The sequence below is a fragment of the Haliotis rubra genome, unplaced genomic scaffold (genome assembly GCF_003918875.1).
Source record: "Haliotis rubra isolate DU_JTF1 unplaced genomic scaffold, ASM391887v1 Scf85, whole genome shotgun sequence".
NCBI lineage: Eukaryota > Metazoa > Mollusca > Gastropoda > Lepetellida > Haliotidae > Haliotis > Haliotis rubra.
In genome coordinates this window covers 1,846,805-1,872,361 of record NW_025767579.1, presented here as the reverse complement: position 1 = coordinate 1,872,361, position 25,557 = coordinate 1,846,805, and the positions used below count along the sequence as shown (strand labels likewise).

The 25,557-nt window shown below is 39.2% G+C and overlaps 2 protein-coding genes across 2 annotated transcripts in view; one reads left to right on the top strand and one right to left on the bottom strand.

The window, feature by feature from the left end:
* The window catches only part of LOC124262653 (signal transducer and activator of transcription 5B-like), a 56,611-nt gene extending 47,402 nt beyond the window's left edge, over positions 1–9,209 (bottom strand). Inside the window, exons 1-4 of the mRNA XM_046697154.1 lie at positions 9,108–9,209; positions 3,388–3,551; positions 1,481–1,637; positions 854–943 (exon numbers count right to left, since the gene is read on the bottom strand). Of these exons, the coding sequence (XP_046553110.1) occupies positions 854–943; positions 1,481–1,637; positions 3,388–3,512 (372 nt within the window). The 5' untranslated portion in view covers positions 3,513–3,551; positions 9,108–9,209. The remainder of the gene's footprint in view (positions 1–853; positions 944–1,480; positions 1,638–3,387; positions 3,552–9,107) is intronic.
* A 2,345-nt stretch (positions 9,210–11,554) lies between these two features.
* LOC124262705 (metal transporter Nramp4-like) overlaps positions 11,555–25,557 on the top strand; it is a 37,069-nt gene continuing 23,066 nt past the window's right edge. Inside the window, exons 1-2 of the mRNA XM_046697232.1 lie at positions 11,555–11,859; positions 12,578–12,960. Of these exons, the coding sequence (XP_046553188.1) occupies positions 12,787–12,960 (174 nt within the window). The 5' untranslated portion in view covers positions 11,555–11,859; positions 12,578–12,786. The remainder of the gene's footprint in view (positions 11,860–12,577; positions 12,961–25,557) is intronic.

Below are 25,557 nucleotides of genomic sequence, written 5' to 3'. Positions count from 1 at the left end.
AGGCAACAAATGCTGAATCTATGTCAAAGTAAGGCATTACAACAGCATGGGGACTGCTTTATAAGCTGGGGACAGGGCGTAACAGGCAACAAATGCTGAATGTAGGTCAAAGTAAGGCGTTACAACAGCATGGGGCTTTACTGGGGACAGGGCGCCAACAGGCAACAAATGCTGAATCTATGTCAAAGTAAGGCGTTACAACAGCATGGGGACTGCTTTATAAGCTGGGGGGACAGGACGTCAACAGGCAACAAATGCTGAATGTAGGTCAAAGTAAGGCGTTACAACAGCATGGGGACTGCTTTATAAGCTGGGGGACAGGACGCCAACAGGCAACAAATGCTGAATCTATGTCAAAGTAAGGCGTTACAACAGCATGGGGACTGCTTTATAAGCTGGGGGACAGGACGTCAACAGGCAACAAATGCTGAATCTCAGCCTCGCCTTAACTGCAGTGTTTAAAGCAAATAGTAAGTCAAAACTTAAAAATGTCTCATATCTCTAACTGGCAACCAGAAGTGAATTTCAGTTGCTCTTTTTGAATAGAAAAGCAATAAAAATTGTGCAAAACACAATTGTTTATTCTATTAAAATAAAATAAATACAAAATATAGACTACATAATCTCATATCTTCTGCTTTACCAGTGTTTACACCTGAAATATTTCATTGAAGTCACTGATGTTGATACAGCTACAATAAACATCCTACAGATATCAATGTTTCTGCAATTTGTTTACAAGACGAATGTCTTGCGTTGTTGTGCCATGTTGTAAGCAAACTCTATTCAAAACAACAGACAGACAATGGTTTGTTTTAAAGGTGGATCAAGGGGAGATAACTCTGACACTCACTGCTTTGGCTTGCTCAATGAGCTTTTTCTCCATTTGTAGACAGTTCTTGATGACTCGGACTAACTGGAAGGGGTTCTGTTCATAATTTTGCTGAAAACAATTTGATTCCATTATGAACATAGAGAACACTTGATAATGATTTCTGCATACATATTTGTCCTAGCTGTTCTGCATATTTAAGCCCCCAAATCAGCTTGTTAAGACAACCTTTTTGTTTTCCCAAATGACATGACAATGCAATACAGAAAACCAACTTATGATCAATAATTGTCATGTACATCAGAAGCAATATCTTCAGCAAAGTGGCAAAGTTTGATTGCAAAGTCATCTTGTTATTGCTCTGTAAAATGCTAGAAATATTTTATTATCAGATTTTTTTATCCAAAATTTGAAGGAGGACTTATCACAGAGTGTCAACTAAGCTGTATTAGGAAAGTCCAAAGTTTACGCCACTTTTAGCAACATTCCAGCAATATCACGACAGGGAAACACCAGAAATGGGCTTCACAGTTTGTACCTATGTGGGAAATCAAACCGGGGCCTTCAGCATAACAAGCAAACACTTTAACTGCTGGGCTACCCCAACAGACATATGACACCATACAGTATCAGGCTAGTCCTTGTTACCTTGAATGTTGCTGTCGCCTCCTGCAGCTTGAGTCTGATGGGGAAGAACTGGTCACCATCAAACTCCTGTACCTTATTGGCCAGGTTGGTGACAAGCTGCTCCAGCAGGGTGCTGGCCACACTCTCGTGTTGGGCATTGTCCAGATCGATATTCATCCTGAAACAAACATTAATCATCAATCAGTAACGGACTCATCATAACTGGGCTTCACTATTACCAGCATAGGTTTCCCTATTTCAAACATGGGCTTCACTATTACCAACATGGTTTCGCTTTTACCAACATGGGTTTCACTATTACCAATATGGTTTCACTGTTACCAACATGGGTTTCACTGTTACCAACATGGGTTTCACAGTTACCCACATAGACTTCACTATTACCAACATGGGTTTCACCATTACCAATATGGTTTCACTGTTACCAAAATGGGCTTCACTGTTACCAACATGGCTTCACTATTACCAATATTGGTTTCAACATGGGTTTATTACCAACATCGGCTTAACTATAACCAACATCGGCTCCACTGTTACCAACATTGGCTTAACTATTCCCAACATGGCTTCACTATTCCCAACATCGGCTCCTAGTGTGTAGTATGTATAACACTGTTTGATCATTTGTTTAAAAATCTGGATGAAATTATATGCAAGAAGAAACAGTATTCATGAATAATTGTTTGTATTTGTTATTTGAGATACAAATCACATTTGCCACTTGTTGTATTTCTTACAAACCAAGTAAACATGTTTAGTGCAAACCAGTTTTAATCAGAAAGTCAAGTGCCACTGCCACCTGAATATGAAAGCCATATGTACTTTCAGACAATCACATGATTAATTATTCTAGTTAGGAAACACGAGAACAGCTGTTAAACCATGTCACACAAACATAGGGGCTGCTTCAGTTAAAAAGTGAGTATTCAGGTGACCTTGACATTTTAACAAGTCACTGAAAACCAATTTCAATGTCCCAACCTGGAGATATGTGCCTATGACTACACCAAACACTTCTTGAGCTATTATGAACACGTCTTGAGTTAATATGAACACATCAGCCTGAGAGTGAATTTAACTGCAACATCAATTCCAAGTACATTAAGAATATTGTCAAACACATGATTATGAACCAAAGAGGTGGAATTCATCAAAACACAAATAAGTTTATCAATGACAGGTCATTATTACTTGTCAACACTTGTCATGCAAACATATATTTTAATAGTATATAAAGTACTGTACATGACAATAGATTAGCTGAGCTCATAGATAAACTGATATCCAAGTATGTATATGTATTACTAGTTTCATCAATAGTTATATTGGTGGTTGCAGTAATACAGTACACAAACCATTTTCAAAGCTATGACCTTGACCCATCCCATGCGATGTATTCAAATAACATTATAACACGGTTATAATGAAGGACATCTGTACGAAATGACATCCCCCCGTCAAGTACATCCTTTAGTTGAGTGAGTGAGTATGGTTTTAGCAATATTCCAGCAATATCACAGCGGGGGACACAGGAAATGGACTTCACACATTGTACCCATTTGGGGTAATCGAACCCGGGTCTTCAGCAGGACGAGCTTACACCTTAACCATTAGGGTACCCCACCACCCCGCTTTATTTGAGAAGAAAACCTGGAGAGATGTTGGTTTCCAGTCCGAACCATTTCTGTGAAATTCATGGGTGTCATTCTGACAAACCCAGACGTATGATCAGCACCAGATTCATCCCCCATCACAGGTTCCTGATGTACCTCTCTGCACACTGCCGTTCAGCGCCTTAGATGACCAAACAACTTCCCACATAGCATTCGGGCGTTGGGCCAACGTCTGAATGCTATCTGGGTTGTACCTTCCATCAACTCCCCCCAGAACAGCTGTAAATGGCTTACCATGGCTGGTCCTCTATCCACTGAGCTAAGAAGTGTCTAACTTCGATGGGGAACTGACTGGAGTAGATGGACTGGATCTGCCTTGTTGCCTGAGGGTACTGCTGAATGGTAGCCCACTGGGCCATGATGGCTGGCAACTGCTTATGCTGTCTCCTTCAGTGTAGCTGAAGAAGCAGAATTTACAGTCAAAACAAGTATCGTCATGCATACATCAGAAAGAGCCATCATTTGTTGCTTACCAGCTTCAAAGTAAAGGATATCTGAAAAATCCAGGTAAAAATCATTGTTAAAAATGACACACCTCCTTCACAAAACCTTCACAATGACATTTAACTAATTCAACAGTTCTGCCACACCCTATAGCGACATGCACAAGTTTCACAAACCAGATTCATGAGGTCACTTCTCCAAACAGGCTTAATTGTTCAAACATGAGAATGATTTATATAAAGCATATAGAAATATAGCACAACAAAACATCAAAGAAAGGTTTTCAACAAGCACAATCTTTGTATTTTGTCTCATTTTCATTACAATAGTGGTGATGCTGTTCATTTCCAGAGTCAGATGTCACAGACTTTAACCTGTTTACCAGAACAGAACAGAACTTATAATATTACACTCAGGCCAAGATACTCAGCATATGAGGTACAAATATACTGTAGAGAATACATGGGATGGCGGGATGATTTACAAGGAAGATTGTACAGTTTTCATGATAGTACTACAAAATATACACAGTTTTTTTAAAACACTAATTTGTTTACAGTTAAAGGGCAAGTGTACACGAAAATAAACCTTTTTGTCTTGCACTTTTTCATCATGAGCAATGTTTGTCAAGTAGTTTTATATCCAAACCCGTACACATATCAGAAGTAACTAATTTATTTTTTGCGTTATATCAATTCATATGTTCAACATTTACCCAGAGTTCTGTGTCCACAATAGACATACCATGGCTTATGTCCCTTGGAAATGACGTCATTGGTGCCCAAATGATAAATGAATGACGTCGATAGACCTTATTAGACCCATTTTACGTGGTGCAGGTATAGGTGCGGTTCTTGTGACTCGATACTGTTTTAATCCAGCTGTTGCCTGGCCGTCAGCTGGCTATGTCATCAGTTCTACACTGTAATGACGTTGCAGTTTGAAAAAACGTATACATTGTACTAAATGTGTTACCACGTAACCAAATTGTATAACATTCAACCTGTGTCGGTCACTTTTTCAACGGTATCTTTTTCACAAAAACTAAAATGTGCACTACATCTAGCTTGCCATCGGCGAATGTGCCGGCATTCTACGTTTGTTACTAAAATTCCTACTTAAATCGTACAATATGTCCCTCCTCTTCCACCTTCACTTTGATATCGATACCATATCCATGTACATCACGAAAATAAATGCAATTTGCACTTTTGAACTCTGTTTGAAATTAGTTTTTCTATATCATCCGCTCATTGTAGATCAAATATACTGAAAATTACATGCATTGTAAATCTCGCCAATTTTGACACATTACTACATCACCATTCACTGCGTTTTGCGTGTCTTAATTCAAATGTCAAATTTTACTGGGAGAATTGAATTTAAAAGAAAAAGACCTATCATTGTGATCAGCGGTAGTTTTGTTGTTGTATGATCAAATCACTAACGCTCGTTGAACGATGAACCGAGAATCGCTGAGAATGTTTTGGAAAATACGCTTGCAAACACAATTAACGTCAAAGTGAATTTTCAGCCATTTTACACTATTTACAGAGTGTTTCATTCTCTTCCCACATAGGTTACTCCTGTCATATCTTCCTACGTAACCTCTGTTCTAATACGGCCCTTTCATGGTGTGAGCGTTCAAGACTCGTGATTGGAGGCAATCAGATTTAGTTGTGCAATCAGCGACGTTGTTTCAAAAGTGATCATTCGCAAGGCCTCGGTAATTTCCGTATGCTTCGAGAAAACTAAACCTCTTCCCCTGCGCGATGCGCAAACGTGTCTTCTAGACAGAACTCAGTCATGTTATGGCGGATCAGTGGCGTCTCCATCGCCCTCGTTGACAACGGACAAGCTAGCTATTAAACGTCTTGTGTGTAACATCAACACAAGTCCCCGGCAGATGGAGGATATTTGTGGCCCCACATTTGCTTGTGTTAGTCAAGTTGAATCTAAGTCGATGTAACACGTGTTCTGATTGGATAGAAAGAAGGGAGATAATTCGTGTTGCGATCTTTTGCCGCTAGGGGATTTTACGAGAACCGGGAAATATGGCCGTATTAGAACAGAGGTTCGTATGAAGATATGACAAGTAACCTCTGCGGGAAGAGAATGAGAGTGTTTATAAAATTACGTCACATGTATGACGGCTATATTTCGCCCATAAAATCAATTGAATATAGTTCAACACCATCTTCCTGACACGAATCCCTGAATTTCTCATACAGTTCAAAATAAACTGACAAATGGACTTTGTCACCAATTCGAAGTGTTTCAGTGAAATCGAACGAAATATATCAGATGCCGCGCTGGGAAAGGACCACTTGTTTGAAAGCCAATCCCAGATTTTACACTGTGTATCCGCTCGCCTACTTGTTGCATACACTTGCTCATTAGTTTTAGAACATGCATGGGAAAGGTATCGTGGCAAGCGATAGTTAAATAAAATAGGTGTATTCGATTGATTTTCTAGATTCATCACAACATATCATGGTTTCTGAAAGCGTGGACGCCATGACTGACGAACGCGACGCTACAACGATGACGGTACCGCTCTTAATTTCTGACTATTTCCCTTGGTCACAATGAAAACAAGAAGAAAATAACAACCAGCAGACTGACAGAATTTTCGGACTACTTACATGTCACATTTATGCATATACGCTGCTTGAAACAACGAAAATTTCTTCGACAACTCCGGCGTACTCGCGTCAGTTAACACGCCATTTTGAAAAAGTTGCTTCCCGATAGTGATGTCATACGGACGTCAACATTGTTATACATATTTGGTATTTTCATTGAGGTGAGGTTATCAATGAAAACACACACGATCAATCTGTCCTGCTGCTTACATTTTCTGTTCTTATGCTTCTTTTGAACTTTTTTCATGTGATTAATTTCATGTATTATTATCTTTTGATTTGGGACTAGACAGTGGACCAGTTTAAAATCAAGTGGCACCAATTACGTCATAATCAAAGGGCGGTAAATCTGGCCTGTTTAGCTCGGCAAACAAAGGCTTCATATTGGCATAACATTTCAGCACTTATTTTGAGGGTTATACTTACATTGTAACTTATAATGTAAGAAAAATGAGTGTATATTTTCAAACATTGGTATTAACTAATTAAAACAGTTCACTTTGATTCACAGAAGAATAAATGTGATTTATTCGTGTACACTTCCCCTTTAAACAGTTTATTAAATCTTAAAACATTTGGTTTTTTAACCATAATGGCTTGGGTTTAAGTTTTTCGATGGTGTTTGAAGAAAGGGGCAGAGAGAAATGTAGTGAAAGCCCAAAACGTAGGAATGAAAATTTCTTTACCAAACATCTTTATACCTGACACATGCATAAAGAGTCCACTTAAAGGTCACATGCAACCAAAAAATCAAACATAATTAAAACACAATTATCACTTCTTCATGACATATAATACGCATTGCTGATTATGAAAAAACAAATAAACAAAATTATAAGCGCATAATCACAAATCAAAAGTGCAATATTTTGTACTTGGGTTTACCTCCCTCGAAACGAAGCAGCCGGGATACCGAACCCAGTCAGAGCGGGTGGGTGTGCACTCAAGTGTAACGGCTGGTTCATTAGCAGATGCCGTCTTCACGGGTCATTGTGTGTGTATATATAGAGATGTTGGGTTTTGTAAATACATGCTCATTTTTTATGTATAACATTTTGCAATCAACAGACATCATAACATGTCATGTGTTCAAGTATCACACCTGCCTGTCTGTGTAATTACATAATGTGACTGAGACCGAACTCGGGCCATAAATCAATGCGTTTTGTTTATGGTGTATAGCCTGATTGGTGTTAAGTTCAAATTGCATGTGGTCAGTGATCGCAGTTGTGTATTGAATATTGTCATTAGCGGACAGGCAGGCAGACACACAGGTGTCAATAAAACAAGACATTGAGTTTTGTCTGTGACAGCGACATATCTATATCACAGTTAGAAATTGTGTCAACGCTAAATAATGACATTGCTTTTAAGTATCGAACTGAGAAAGTGACTCGGTAAGAAGACCGTGTGGTGAAATAGACAAATGAAATTATATAAACAGTTTATTTACTGTCATAACATATAAAAAGCTCGCGCCTGTGAGATATCAACAAAACATTAGAAAAATAGCTCACACCAAAGCCTTCACCGAGTATTCACCAGACAGCCCGCTTCCAAGTTGCGCGAACCTATTTCACTGCGCACGTGCTATGAGCGCAGCCCAGCTGTTGAAACCCGTATTCCCCAGAAAAGTCTGGGGAAAATTAGTGAAACGTTTGAACTCCGATTTCGCGCGGTTTTTTTCATCGCGTTATTTTTCAACTTTATAAGTTGAATTTGCATTTTTGACGATTTGTTTCGGTAAGTCAATACCGAAAAGGTATCAGAATCTGCAAAGTTGTGTTTTACGTTGCATGTGACCTTTAAGCACAAATCATCTGCTGTAACCTTGAAACATGACCAACTTATACAATGTTCAAGATATCAAGTTTCTGAGCCACTGATAATTAACTAATATAAACCTTTCTCATTGGTTGTAAACTATTACAAATTGTATCTGGGTACTGAATATACTTTCACTCACATTTGGCTATTCTAGAAATTTGTTTTTAATAATTCTGCATACCATCCTTATGCAGGTGACTCCAAAACATTAATGTGTAAATTTATTAATTGTGACATCTTGCATTGAGCACTGTCTCAAAGTATTTCAGGTGAGTGTGAGTTGGTACAATATAAAACCTGAACTACACTTCACGGATAGCTACTTGGTTGTATCTCTAGCTACTCCACATACGCTTACAAGTGCAACTTCCTTCTTCAGTCATGCACTGTTTCTTTAAAAATAGACATGTTTTTGACAACTTCAACAAACAGTCCTCTGTTTGGGCATCCGTTTCATTTGGTTCTACATCGATCTCCATCTAAAGCAAGTTACAGATTCAGATCAATAAAAAATGCATGTGTCCCCTGGAATGATAAATTAATGTTCCTGGTATAAACATCAGGATCCCCTAGAAACATTTTAGCAAGAAAATAATACAATACTATTTGACGCTCGTAAGTTATATTAATATAGGAAGAGTTCTTTCAAGAGCATGTGTATGGTAAACAATTAAACATGACCCAGGGGTGAACGCATGGGGCGACATGTTGGAGAACACCCTCCATGTTGTCTAGGTAAATGTGATATTTCCAATTGTGTCGCGGTGTCAACAGCAGCCTCCTCATGCAACCATCGCAAAAACAGTTAGGTCTGCTGTTCAATGTGTAGAGCAACGACACATTACAAAGAAGAACGGACACACGTATAAAACTATACTGGAAACGACTCCGCTCGGACAGGACACGGTGTTGTGGACCACGATCATCCCTCGTAGTCGTATTGCAGATTAGGTCCATCATTTCGGTATACGAGTCACAACATTTCCACAACATCAGACAATTAGTAGCTTATCAACAAGCGGATGTTAAAATACGCACCTGTTCCGCAACAAACTCCTAGGTTCCTACGCTTTGCGCTGCTCGGACGCGCTTTCTGTGCGTTCGTGGAACTGCTCGGGGTTAGGGGAAGTCTTTCCAGGAATTGACCAAAATAGACAAGATTTAATTGTGAACGTAAATTTGATTGGACTGTTTTCCCGACATTTTGGGAATTCCCCATTCAGCGACCAATGAAAACTCGCGTTTTGTATTAATGATGGGAAATTCCAGTCTCGGTTTAGAAGATAAAGTTTCGCTCGTTGAATTCGGAAAAATGATTTCCTGGATTTCCCAATCACTGACAAAAGCGAAAGAAAAGCAAGTACTTTAGCTTGGCGCGAATTCAAAACAAAAGATGGAAAATTTGGAGACTCAAACAAAATTTATTTGTCGAGGATCGTATGTCCTTTGACAGGTGCTCGCTGACCGGTGAACCAATAAAATGTGTCGTACCGTGAGTTGACGATAACGGTTATTATGTAATAATATTAAAAACATGACCACTTGTTGATCGCGAAAAAACCCTTTGTGAAATGTATTCGAAGACACACCATGATGCTTTGCTAAGATGTTGTTTAGCATAAACATAACACCCTGGATAGGATGACAATTTAGGGGTGTGCAGTTAAAGGCGCACCGTCTTGAGGATGACACATGACAGGTAGCCCCGTGATTAGAGCTGCTGTTGGCCTTATCCGGATGTTTACCGCTCTTCAGCCATTCTGTTATTGTGGTAAACATAATATACATTGCTATACATAGAACTTGGAACCTTGCAATAACAAACTTGCACGCAGACCTCATCTGTGAGATTGATTACATATATTCCTGCAATTTGACAAACAAGAGACAGGTTAGACTAACAACTAGTCTCTGAAATGAACATATTTTACTGAAAAAAGTTCATAGTAAAAAAAATATATATATAATGAAAAGGAGCCCTGAGACTTTCTTCAATCTAGACATGCCACTTTTTCTAGACTTGTGTGGGCTTTCTTGGATATATTTGCTTCAGGGTCTGTACGAGAGACTAGAGACAGGTTAAAGATGGAAAACCCGAGAATTTAAAAAATTCCAGAATTTTGGTTTTGGTTCCAGTTTAATTTACATATGTAGACTGATGTATAAGTATAAGTGAGTGTATGTTGACATAACGTTTAATGTCACCGATGTTAGGTTTTCAGGCAATGTTGCTTAAATTATTTCTCTTTTGTGTGGGTCATTTTAAGTTGACTATCATTAGTAAATTACTTTGAAAAGTGATAAAGTTTTGTCTTCAGTGTGAGAAACAAATCATGACTACCACCAATTAATCCACACCATACTATGTGTGTGGTTTCATGCTTTACTTCCTTGTGTTGAATGACATGTTTCTCTGAGAGGTCATTTACAGCTTTTCTCATCTGTCACGTGGGGTGAGATTTGTTTGCAATAACAACACTTCACTGTTATCTAGGTAATCCAGTGTACATGGCTGATATATTGAAGACGTACGTTATCTGACTGACAAGATATGAAATGTTATCATAGGTGGTTGACCAATGTCCCTGTGAGTGCAAGGTGTCATGTCATCATCAAGCACTAATAGTAGTGACAGTGATGGCTATGACAATTGACACTAGAGGCAGTACCTATGACAACAGAGGTAATGCCTGTTACACTAGCAGTATAACTAGTCATGACACTAGAGGCAGCTGTGGCACTATCAATATGACTAGCCATGACACTAGAGGGGGAAGGTGTGATACTAGTACTGTAACTAGTCATGACTCTAGAGCAGGTGGGGCACTAGCACTAAGACTAGTCATGACACTAGTGCAGAAGATGACACTAGCACTGTGACTAGTCATGACACTAGTGCAGAATATGACTAGCCATGACATTAAAGGCAGAAGGTGTGACACTAGAGCAGGTGGGACACTAGCACTTTGATGAGTCATGACACTAGAACAAGTAAGACACTAGCACTGTGACTAGTCATGACAGTAGAGCAGAAGTTGTGACACTAGCACTGTGACTAGTGATGACACTAGAGCAGAAGTTCAGACACTAGCACTGTGACTAGTCATGACACTAGAGCAGGTGAGACACTAGCAATATGACTAGTCATGACACTGAAGGCAGAAGGGTGACACTAGCACTATAGCTAGTGATGACACTAGATCAGGTGGGACACTAACGCTATGACTAGTCATGACACTAGAGCAGGTGGGACACTAGCACTATGACTAGTCATGACACTAAATCAGGTGGGACACTAGCACTATAGCTAGTGATGACACTAGAGCAGGTGGGACACTAGCACTATAGCTAGTCATGACACTAGAGCAGGTGGGACACTAGCACTATGACTAGTCATGACACTAGAGCAGGTGGGACACTAGTGATGACACTAGAGCAGGTGGGACACTATCACTATAGCTAGTCATGTCTCAAGTGCAGGTGGGGCACTAGCACTGTGACTTGTCATAACATCAGAGATAGGTGTGATACTAACACAATGTCTAGTCATTTCATGAGAGGAGATGGTGTAAAAGTAACAGTACTAGCCATGATACTAGAAGCATAGGGTGTGACCTTAGAAGGCATAAACATAACACCCTGGATAGGATGACAATTTAGGGGTGTGCAGTTAGGGCGCACCGTCTTGAAGACACATGACAGGTAGCCCATGTAGACCTGTCGTGATCAGGCTGCTGTTGGCTTTATGGTATCTGGATGTTTACCGCTCTTCAGCTATTATATTTTTGTGGTAAACATAATATACATTGCTATACATAGAACCTTTAGGTCCTGAGAAACTTGTTTTGTATGAAACAATCTCTTAATTATTAATATCATGGATATCATAAACAGATATTCAATAAGAACAAACTTGCACAGCAGGCCTCGTCTGTGAGAATGTTAGTATAGGCTATTGATTACATATATTCCTGCAATTTGACAAACAAGATGCAGGTTGGGGGACATAGTTGGAATTAAAACCTGTAACAGACCTAAACAGGAAACCTGAGAATATAAAAAAATTCTAGCACTTTGGCTTTGTTTCCAGTTTAATTTACATAGGTTTTCAGAGAATATTGCTCTTTCTTTTTTGTGTGGGTCATTTCAAGTTGACTTATTAGTAAATGATACTTGAAGCAGAGGGTGTGACCTTAAAAGTATGGCTAGTCATTACACTAGAGAAAGTGACCTCAGAAAAGGGTGCATGTCATAACAGTAATGCTTTCACAGACATATAATCAGTTCCGTCTTGCTTTACTGTCGGTTATAACATTGTGATAGGAAGGTAATATCAAATAGTGAAATCATGTTGAATACAAATACCAGAAAACTGGTGATACCTATATTGCACCACACGGCAATAGCTGTCATGGAGATCTTATTAAATCTGAGCCTAGTGTGTGCTTTGTCCCATTCACAGCTGTTGCAGTAGGTATATTTAATACAAAACAATATCTCCATTGCAGATGAGACAAGCACCTGTTTCATTAAAGTGACACAGCACGGGTCTCTACAACAAGTTCAAGTGAAAAATGTCCGCTCTCTACGTTGTGACAGTTACATAAGTCAAATGTCGTTATCTGGGCCACGTTGAGGTGGCGACCCTGAGGACACTTTACAAGGAGACTGCAGTTATATGTGAAGCATCACAGTATGTTAGAATGATAGTCTAACAATGGAGGAAGAGGAATCTGAGCCCCTGATACACTCCCATTCAAGGGAGGAGGTGCCAGGCGTAAGTGCGGCATCACCAGAATGTGCACAAGTAGATAGACTGCATGGAGGCACTCCTAACTCTGTAGCTAACCCTGAGGTTATAGGGCATGTACAGGTCACAGGCCAGCCAACGGTACATTGGATTTTTATTTTGCTTCTGTTTGTTTTTCTCTGTATCATTAACAATGCTTACATTTTGTTTTGTTCGTATATTTGCTTGTTTATAAGTTTTATAATTTGCACTTACATGGCTTGAATTTGTTAGCATGTTTTGGCAATGTTTATGGTGACATCTCTTACTTGCCTCAAATATTGCTTCAAATGTCTTTTTCTGCAACAAATTTGCTGTACAGTAACAATGCTTACGGTCTACTCCCATTTGTGAGAACTCCCAGTTGTGAGACAGTGGAGTAGGTAAGTAGCAAAGAAAACACACCTTACTCCCCTATCTGATAGAATGGATTAACCCCAGCTAATTAGGGATTAGCTATTTAACTGAATCTTGTGGAGGTAGCTTAAAAGATAAAGTAATTAACCTACTCAGGTAAATGGCTTTAAAAAATAAACTCTTTGTGTAGGTAACTTCGTGATCAATATGAAAAGTGTCAAAATCTCCAAATATGGACCCATGTAAAAAAGTGTTTTATAATGACACAAACATCATAATAACGCAAATCATCAAAATGTGTGAATCAAAAATCATAATGAAATATTTAATGAACTATTTCTTCTGTGTAAATATAATGATAATCTTTTTCAGTATTTCAGTATTTAACTTGTTCTTTATTGAAAACAATAAATGCTCTTCAACGAACAATGTCTTCTGTGTTAATTAACTCATTAATGAACTATTCCTCCTGCGGGTACTCTTCAGCAACAGGGCTGTTCCCACTTTCATCGTAGGGATGGGGAAGCACCACCTGTGTGCACTGAACCATTAATTAATGTGTCTCACAACTGGGAGTTCTCACAAATGGGAGGACACCATGCTTACATTTATGATCTCCTTGGTAATGTCTTTTTTACCAGCATTAGAATGATGCCTGACAATTAGAGTGAGCCCTGTGGCAAATCTTGCTTTTTTTTAATAAATAAATTATAGGTTTGAATGTTGTGAACATATTATGTATTATTTTGAGATATAATTTGCAGTAATACAGATACTGCCACAGCAGACATATGGCTCCATTGAAGATGCAATGTATTGATGCAACTAAGTGACCGTTCATAATTTATAGCTGGGGGTGTGATGATGATTTTTATGGAGAAGCATGTACAATGTGAATGACACACCACCACCAACCCCACCCCCCCAAAAAAAAATAATAAAAAATTAATGTACAAAATAAGTGACCCCACTGCATGCATGTCATGTACAAAATCAGTGACTCCCCTCCCCTTCCCATAATTTCTGAGCATAATATTAAATTACTTTTTTATGTATAAATTGCTGACCCCCCCAGTACATGTGTACAAAATTGCTCTTCCACCACCCCCACCCCCAGCTCCCCAGAACAAAATGGGTGACCCACCCTTAAAATCATCACCACCACCACCCCCATACTCCCACCCCCTTGCCATAAATTATGAACGCTCCCTAACATGGAACCTGACAGGGATTTACCTTGATACCTGTATTTGAGGGTCCTAGGACTCATACTCTTAATTTTCAGGGGTCCTGGACTACGAAATTGGGGTCCCAGACACTTAAATATTATCATCAATACTATTACTATGTAGTAATATTGTTGTCATTCAGTTACTGTTATTGTATTGTGTATCATGAACTTCACATAAATAAATTGCAAATTATACCATAACTCAGCAAGTAGCAAAGTCAGTGATAACTTTTTGTTGATTGGAATTTTTACAAAAAGTATTTGGACTTTTTCTGCATCCCTGTGGATGCTCTTATAAATTTTGTTGCGTCCATTGTCAATTTTTATGAGTATAGGACGCTGGAAATCATGTCCTGTAGATCCCTTGTACCAGAGTCTCCAAATTGTCAAAATGTCAGTGAAAGTATTTACATGTTAGCCACCAACTTTTTAGATATGGTTTTAGCACCAAAATCATTCCACTGGGTAATTTATAATATAACTGCACCCCATCTGAACACCATTGATAAACAACTGTATGTTACACACTCATCTTTCATGAACCCAGAAACAGGTGTAAAATATCTCTCTCTCAAATGTACTGGGACAGAGATTCTTGAAGCAATTAGATTTATTGAAATATGGGTCACAAGTATACAATCATATTCAATATCACTGCTAAAGGTGAAAATACAAAATACATTCAAATGATCAACCCTAGAGGGAAAGGGACCTTATGAGAAAAAGACAAGTGTATTTATGTTGTTTGCCAATAGTTCCCTGTTATAATGTTGCTCAATGGCCAACTAGTATTAGATCTATATTTATGCCTTTGCACTTTGCATCTGAATTGATTGTCATTATTTTGGCAAAGAATGTTGGTAGATGTAATTAATCTTGCAGATGTGTCAGAAATTGTGCTTCGTATAAACAAATCTGTGAAGAACTGGCCTTCAGCAACCCATGCTTGTCATAAGTGGATACTAGCGAGATCGGGTTGTCAGATTTGCTGACTTGGTTGACACATGACATCGTATCCCAATTACAGAGATGAATGCTCACGATGTCAATCACTGGATTGTCTGGTGCAGACTCAATTATTTACAGACTGATGTCCTATAGCTGGAATAATGCTGAGTGCAGTGTAAACAATAAACAAACAAAACAAATCATATAAACAACAACAAAATATCCTGCCAGTCATCACAAAACACATTAGTGAGTGAGTGAGTTTAGTTTTACGCCACATTCAGCAATATTCCAGCTATATGGCCGCGGGTCTGTAAATAATCGTGTCTGGACCAGACAATCCAGCGATCAACAGCATGAGCATCGATCGGCGCAATCGGGAACCGATGACATGTGTCAACCAAGTCAGTGAGCCTGACAACCCGATCCCGTTAGTCGCCTCTTACGACAAGCATGGGTTACTGAAGATCAATTCTAACCCGAACCTTCACGGGTCAAAACACTCAGTACATTAGACATTGATATATATGGGTATGACATGATGCAGTGGATGCGAATGAATGACATAAAGCCTGCACTACACACTGTCATGTTTCTTATTGCATGTATTTTATCATGTACACCGTCGAACAAGCTGATTAATCTCGGAATGCTTGCAGATTGCAATGAAATCTGGCATTCTTTTTGTCTTGTTTGTGTTTTTGTCCTTTGTGTGCTCTGATATTTTTTGTACACATTGTATTTCTTATCATATGGGGCGGTGGGGTGGCCTAGTGGTTAAAGTGTTCGCTCGTCACGCTGAAGATCCAGGTTCAATTCCCCACACGGGTACAATGTGTGAAGCCCATATCTGGTGTTCCCCGCCGTGATATTGGTTCAAGTAAAATTGTATGTTCAAGCCACTGAAAAACTGAGAAAATATCTGTCATTGAATTTCACATCATTCAATGCATTTGATTTCCATATGGTTGGGACCCGTGAAGGTCCGGGTTAGAATGTATTCTCAGTAACCCATGCTTGTCGTAAGAGGCGACTAACGGGATCGGGTGGTCGGGCTCGCTGGCTTGGTTGACACGTCATCGGTTCCCACTTGCACAGATCGATGCTCATGCTGTTGATCACTGGATTGTCTGGTCCAGACTCAGTTATTTACAGACCGCCACCATATAGCTGGAATATTGGTCAGTGCGGCATATGACTAAACTCACTCACTCACTCCATATGGTTGTTGTCTGTAAATGTAAAAACAATCTCAGGCCTTGGACGGTTACAATCACAGGGTCACAGAATCTGATAAATATAAAATCCCCAAGATATATAAAACACCTCTGGCATTACATTTAAAACCCCTTGAAATATTTCCGTTTATGTAATTTGAATGAATTGGAGAACTAAAACTTTAAGATAATACATGGAGGGCAAGTAGCAGTTGTTTCTCTGGATGTAGAAATGAGAACATGAGGGAATAAAAAGTGAAGCCTTTAATTGTCTGAGAGCATCACCAAAGTTAGACTGACATCTAGTCTCTGAAATGAACATATTTTACAGAAAAAAAATGGTTATTAAATAATAAGCATAAAATATAATGAAAAGAAGCCCTGAGACTTTCTTCATTTTCAGACTGAAACTGTGGAAATCTAGACTTGCATGGGCTTTCTTGGATATATTTGTTTCAGGGTCTGTATGACAGACTACGCCAAAGTCTGAAGTCCAATTATTAGTGCATCAATAAAGGCTGCGAACAACTTGCATTAACTTCACTTTTCTTATTCGAAGCAAGCCCCAGTTCCTGTGTAAATCTCGAGGTACATGCCATCAAACAAGACACTGTTGTATTAGGTATAAGAGTATCAGGATGCAGTTGTACAACACATGGCTTGAATACTTACACCAACTGGACAAAGTCTAAAGCTTGTAGGTCACGTTCATACCTAATGTCATATTAGAGCCTTGTGTCATGGTTTTCCTCCCTTTTTCCTGTTTCATCACACCTGACCTAATACTAATTGTGAATTAAACCTTGCAACTCCTATGATGATATATTTGCCACTTTGATGATAGTAGTTTTGTTTCTACTAGACACTTGCAAAACATGCAACCAAATGTATCTGCCCGAGGTCTGTGTGACACATAATGATGTTTATATATTTGTATTTTTTTTGCATTGTATATGTTTCCAGTTTCTACTATATAATAACCCTTTGCCATGAAATGGCTACAAATGGGCAAAGGTATCAGTTAATCAAAGAATGAAAGGAAAACAAAATGCTTTGAAAAACATCCAGTCTTGATGTTTAAAATTGCAGGACATATTGTAATAAGATCAGAATGTTGCTGTGGTATGTTTGCCACAGATTGAAATGTAGATTACAGGGAAGAGTTGTTTACTTTCCTGATTGTATACCAAGACGTTGATGACTCTGCAGCACAGACTTAAGCAGGGTTCCCACAAGACCTGGAAATCTCACACCCCATTTTCCAGTCTTGGACAAAATCATTGAATTTGAAAAACTGGATGTAATCATGGAAAAATCATCGAATAATCTTGGGGGTTTTATCTAACAAAACTGTATATCTTAACAGTACTACAAGGGCTATGGCAGCCATCAACATGTGTATCGGGATTAGTTTGCATATATGTGAATACTCGTTTAAATACATGTGGTACTAAAATTCTAAACAATAAGATTTATTCAATGTTTGATGGTTGAAAGGTTTTTGTGCCCCTTCCCTCCAGAGGTGGAAGAACTGTACTTTTTGCAGTTAAGGTTTCTCATATGCATGTACAAAAGTTGGGGATGTACCATTATTGATTTTAATAACATATATTATTATATGTAAATAAAGATTTTAAAGAGTAAAAGAAAACTTGCTACACTTGATGTTTCATGTTTATTATGTCATCTTATAAAGAGGTGTGAATGGACAGCTGTTAGGGGGGATGGGAGGCCATATATGAGATACTGATTTATTTCAGACACTGTAATAAATGTTTAAATGTATCAAAATATCCTAGGATATATAATGTTGTGTCTGGAAAAAGCAATATTTGTCTGGAAAAATCATGGAATGAACCCTGTCATGCTTGCTGTTTCAACTCCATACTTTGACCTGGAATAACTTTGTTGTAGTCAAAGTCGGGACTTGGGGAGAGAACAGGTCTACAGCAAATTGATTTTTGCCACATATACCAATAATTCAGCTAATTAAAGGCTGTCATCAAATAATTGAGGCTTAACCAGAAAAACAACAAATAACTGATATGTGCAATATGGTCATTCTTCACTAGTGCTATAGATGTTCAACTGGTATTATGTGCAATATCCCATGTATCTACCGGGTACAAGGTCATTCTTCACTAGTGCTGTAGGTGTTCAACTGGTATTATGTGCAATATCCCATGTATCTACCGGGTACAAGGTCATTCTTCATTAGTGCTGTAGGTGTTCAACTGGTATTATGTGCAATATCCCATGTATCTACCTGGTACAAGGTCATTCTTCACTAGTGCTATAGATGTTCAACTGGTATTATGAGCAATATCTCATGTATCTACCAGGTACAAGGTCATTCTTCACTAGTGCTATAGATGTTCAACTGGTATTATGTGCAATATCCCATGTATCTACCGGGTACAAGGTCATTCTTCATTAGTGCTGTAGATGTTCAACAGGTATTATGTGCAATATCTCATGTATCTACCAGGTACAAGGTCCTTCTTCACTAGTGCTGTAGATGTTCAACAGGTATTATGTGCAATATCTCATGTATCTATTGGGTACAAGGTCATTCTCCAGTAGTGGTGTAGGTGTTCAACTGGTATTATGTGCAATATCCCATGTATCTACCAGGTACAAGGTCATTCTTCACTAGTGCTGTAAGTGTTCAACTGGTATTATGTGCAATATCCCATGTATCTACCATGTACAAGGTCATTCTTCACTAGTGCTGTAAGTGTTCAACTGGTATTATGTGCAATATCCCATGTATCTACCATGTACAAGGTCATTCTTCACTAGTGCTGTAAGTGTTCAACTGGTATTATGTGCAATATCCCATGTATCTACCAGGTACAAGGTCATTCTTCACTAGTGCTGTAGGTGTTCAACTGGTATTATGTGCAATATCCCATGTATCTACCTGGTACAAGGTCATTCTTCACTAGTGCTATAGATGTTCAACTGGTATTATGAGCAATATCTCATGTATCTACCAGGTACAAGGTCATTCTTCACTAGTGCTATAGATGTTCAACTGGTATTATGTGCAATATCCCATGTATCTACCGGGTACAAGGTCATTCTTCATTAGTGCTGTAGATGTTCAACAGGTATTATGTGCAATATCTCATGTATCTACCAGGTACAAGGTCATTCTTCACTAGTGCTGTAGATGTTCAACAGGTATTATGTGCAATATCTCATGTATCTACCAGGTACAAGGTCATTCTTCAGTAGTGCTGTAGGTGTTCAACTGGTATTATGTGCAATATCCCATGTATCTACCAGGTACAAGGTCATTCTTCACTAGTGCTGTAGGTGTTCAACTGGTATTATGTGCAATATCCCATGTATCTACCATGTACAAGGTCATTCTTCACTAGTGCTGTAAGTGTTCAACTGGTATTATGTGCAATATCTGTATCTACCAGGTGTTTCAACTGGTATTATGTGCAATATCCCATGTATCTACCATGTACAAGGTCATTCTTCACTAGTGTTGTAGGTGTTCAACTGGTATTATGTGCAATATCTCCTGCATCTACCATGTACAAGGTCATTCTTTGTTAGTGCTGTAGATGTTCAACTGGTATTATGTGCAATATCTCATGTATCTACCAGGTACAAGGTCATTCTTCACTAGTGCTGTAGGTGTTCAACTGGTATTATGTGCAATATCCCATGTATCTATTGGGTACAAGGTCATTCTTCACTAGTGCTGTAGGTGTTCAACTGGTATTATGTGCAATATCCCATGTATCTACCATGTACAAGGTCATTCTTCACTAGTGCTGTAGGTGTTCAACTGGTATTATGTGCAATATCCCATGTATCTACCATGTACAAGGTCATTCTTCACTAGTGCTGTAAGTGTTCAACTGGTATTATGTGCAATATCCCATGTATCTACCAGGTACAAGGTCATTCTTCACTAGTGCTGTAAGTGTTCAACTGGTATTATGTGCAATATCCCATGTATCTACCAGGTACAAGGTCATTCTTCACTAGTGCTGTAGGTGTTCAACTGGTATTATGTGCAATATCCCATGTATCTACCATGTACAAGGTCATTCTTCACTAGTGCTGTAGGCGAGGTGAGGTGAAAGTGGGTTTAACGTCGTGCTTGAGAATATTTCACTCATATGACGATGTGCATGCGTGTGTATGTGTATGTGCGGCTGCTTGTACTAGCCCAGACTTAAGCTGGTTTTATAGTGCTAGCCCACTGAGATACCATGCCGCAGTGAAGCATGAATACCCCACTCAGACACATTATAGTGACTCCGAGCCGACCAGTCCTTGTTGTACCCATTAATGCCGAGCGCCAGACAGGGACCAACAAGTACCATATTTAAGCATCTTTTGGTATGACGCAGTCGGGGATCGAACCCGCGACCTTCCGGCTCTCCGGGTGGACGCTCTAACCACTACACCACAGAGGCGGTCACTAGTGCTGTAGGTGTTCAACTGGTATCATGTGCAATATCCTATGTATCTACCAGGTACATGGTCATTCTTCACTAATGCTGTAGGTGATCAACTGGTATTATGTGCAATATTCCATGTATCTACCAGGTACAAGGTCATTCTTCACTAGTGCTGTAGGTGTTCAACTGGTATTATGTGCAATATCCCATGTATCTACCAGGTACAAGGTCATTCTTCACTAGTGCTGTAGGTGTTCAACTGGTATTATGTGCAATATCCCATGTATCTAGATACCAGGTACAAGGTCATTCTTCACTAGTGCTGTAAGTGTTCAACTGGTATTATGTGCAATATCCCATGTATCTACCAGGTACAAGGTCATTCTTCACTAGTGCTGTAAGTGTTCAACTGGTATTATGTGCAATATCCCATGTATCTAGATACCAGGTACAAGGTCATTCTTCACTAGTGCTGTAAGTGTTCAACTGGTATTATGTGCAATATCCCATGTATCTACCAAGTACAAGGTCATTCTTCACTAGTGCTGTAGGTGTTCAACTGGTATTATGTGCAATATCCCATGTATCTATTGGGTACAAGGTCATTCTTCACTAGTGCTGTAGGTGTTCAACTGGTATTATGTGCAATATCCCATGTATCTACTGGGTACAAGGTCATTCTTCACTAGTGCTGTAAGTGTTCAACTGGTATTATGTGCAATATCCCATGTATCTACCAGGTACAAGGTCATTCTTCACTAGTGCTGTAGGTGTTCAACTGGTATTATGTGCAATATCTCCTGTATCTACCATGTACAAGGTCATTCTTCACTAGTGCTGTAAGTGTTCAACTGGTATTATGTGCAATATCTCATGTATCTACCAGGTACAAGGTCATTCTTCACTAGTGCTGTAAGTGTTCAACTGGTATTATGTGCAATATCCCACGTATCTACCATGTACAAGGTCATTCTTCACTATTGCTGTAAGTGTTCAACTGGTATTATGTGCAATATCCCATGTATCTATTGGGTACAAGGTCATTCTTCTTCACTAGTGCTGTAGATGTTCAACTGGTATTATGTGCAATATCCCATGTATCTACCATGTACAAGGTCATTCTTCACTAGTGCTGTAGATGTTCAACTGGTATTATGTGCAATATCCCATGTATCTACCATGTACAAGGTCATTCTTCACTAGTGCTGTAGATGTTCAACTGGTATTATGTGCAATATCTCATGTATCTACCATGTACAAGGTCATTCTTCACTAGTGCTGTAAGTGTTCAACTGGTATTATGTGCAATATCTCATGTATCTACCAGGTACAAGGTCATTCTTCACTAGTGCTGTAAGTGTTCAACTGGTATTATGTGCAATATCCCATGTATCTACCATGTACAAGGTCATTCTTCACTAGTGCTGTAAGTGTTCAACTGGTATTATGTGCAATATCCCATGTATCTATTGGGTACAAGGTCATTCTTCACTAGTGCTGTAGATGTTCAACTGGTATTATGTGCAATATCCCATGTATCTACCATGTACAAGGTCATTCTTCACTAGTGCTGTAGATGTTCAACTGGTATTATGTGCAATATCCCATGTATCTACCAGGTACAAGGTCATTCTTCACTAGTGCTGTAGATGTTCAACTGGTATTATGTGCAATATCCCATGTATCTATTGGGTACAAGGTCATTCTTCACTAGTGCTGTAGGTGTTCAACTGGTATTATGTGCAATATCCCATGTATCTACCATGTACAAGGTCATTCTTCACTAGTGCTGTAGATGTTCAACTGGTATTATGTGCAATATCTCCTGTATCTACCATGTACAAGGTCATTCTTCACTAGTGCTGTAGATGTTCAACTGGTATTATGTGCAATATCTCATGTATCTACCAGGTACAAGGTCATTCTTCACTAGTGCTGTAGTTCAACTGTTCAACTGGTATTATGTGCAATATCTTCATGTATCTACCATGTATCTACCATGTACAAGGTCATTCTTCACTAGTGCTGTAAAGTGTTCAACTGGTATTATGTGCAATATCCCATGTATCTACCAAGTACAAGGTCATTCTTCACTAGTGCTGTAGGTGTTCAACTGGTATTATGTGCAATATCCCATGTATCTACCAGGTACAAGGTCATTCTTCACTAGTGCTGTAGGTGTTCAACTGGTATTATGTGCAATATCCCATGTATCTACCATGTACAAGGTCATTCTTCACTAGTGCTGTAGATGTTCAACTGGTATTATGTGCAATATCTCATGTATCTACCAGGTACAAGGTCATTCTTCACTAGTGCTGTAGGTGTTCAACTGGTATTATGTGCAATATCCCATGTATCTACCAGTACAAGGTCATTCTTCACTAGTGCTGTAGGTGTTCAACTGGTATTATGTGCAATATCTCATGTATCTACCATGTACAAGGTCATTCTTCACTAGTGCTGTAAGTGTTCAACTGGTATTATGTGCAATATCTCATGTATCTACCAGGTACAAGGTCATTCTTCACTAGTGCTGTAAGTGTTCAACTGGTATTATGTGCAATATCCCATGTATCTACCATGTACAAGGTCATTCTTCACTAGTGCTGTAAGTGTTCAACTGGTATTATGTGCAATATCCCATGTATCTACCATGTACAAGGTCATTCTTCACTAGTGCTGTAGATGTTCAACTGGTATTATGTGCAATATCTCATGTATCTACCATGTACAAGGTCATTCTTCACTAGTGCTGTAGGTGTTCAACTGGTATTATGTGCAATATCCCATGTATCTACCATGTACAAGGTCATTCTTCACTAGTGCTGTAGATGTTCAACTGGTATTATGTGCAATATCTCATGTATCTACCATGTACAAGGTCATTCTTCACTAGTGCTGTAGGTGTTCAACTGGTATTATGTGCAATATCCCATGTATCTATTGGGTACAAGGTCATTCTTCACTAGTGCTGTAGGTGTTCAACTGGTATTATGTGCAATATCCCATGTATCTACCATGAACAAGGTCATTCTTCACTAGTGCTGTAGGTGTTCAACAGGTATTATGTGCAATATCCCATGTATCTACCATGTACAAGGTCATTCTTCACTAGTGCTGTAAGTGTTCAACTGGTATTATGTGCAATATCCCATGTATCTACCAGGTACAAGGTCATTCTTCACTAGTGCTGTAAGTGTTCAACTGGTATTATGTGCAATATCCCATGTATCTACCAGGTACAAGGTCATTCTTCACTAGTGCTGTAGGTGTTCAACTGGTATTATGTGCAATATCCCATGTATCTACCATGTACAAGGTCATTCTTCACTAGTGCTGTAGGCGAGGTGAGGTGAAAGTGGGTTTAACGTCGTGCTTGAGAATATTTCACTCATATGACGATGTGCATGCGTGTGTATGTGTAAGTGCGGCTGCTTGTACTAGCCCAGACTTAAGCTGGTTTTATAGTGCTAGCCCACTGAGATACCATGCCGCAGTGAAGCATGAATACCCCACTCAGACACATTATAGTGACTCCGAGCCGACCAGTCCTTGTTGTACCCATTAATGCCGAACGCCAGACAGGGACCAACAAGTACCATATTTAAGCATCTTTTGGTATGACGCAGTCGGGGATCGAACCCGCGACCTTCCGCTCTCCGGGTGGACGCTCTAACCACTACACCACAGAGGCGGTCACTAGTGCTGTAGGTGTTCAACTGGTATCATGTGCAATATCCTATGTATCTACCAGGTACATGGTCATTCTTCACTAATGCTGTAGGTGATCAACTGGTATTATGTGCAATATTCCATGTATCTACCAGGTACAAGGTCATTCTTCACTAGTGCTGTAGGTGTTCAACTGGTATTATGTGCAATATCCCATGTATCTACCAGGTAAAGGTCATTCTTCACTAGTGCTGTAGGTGTTCAACTGGTATTATGTGCAATATCCCATGTATCTAGATACCAGGTACAAGGTCATTCTTCACTAGTGCTGTAAGTGTTCAACTGGTATTATGTGCAATATCCCATGTATCTACCAGGTAAAGGTCATTCTTCACTAGTGCTGTAAGTGTTCAACTGGTATTATGTGCAATATCCCATGTATCTAGATACCAGGTACAAGGTCATTCTTCACTAGTGCTGTAAGTGTTCAACTGGTATTATGTGCAATATCCCATGTATCTACCAAGTACAAGGTCATTCTTCACTAGTGCTGTAGGTGTTCAACTGGTATTATGTGCAATATCCCATGTATCTATTGGGTACAAGGTCATTCTTCACTAGTGCTGTAGGTGTTCAACTGGTATTATGTGCAGTATCCCATGTATCTACTGGGTACAAGGTCATTCTTCACTAGTGCTGTAAGTGTTCAACTGGTATTATGTGCAATATCAACTGGTATTATGTGCATGTATCTACCAGGTACAAAGTCATTCTTCACTAGTGCTGTAGGTGTTCAACTGGTATTATGTGCAATATCTCCTGTATCTACCATGTACAAGGT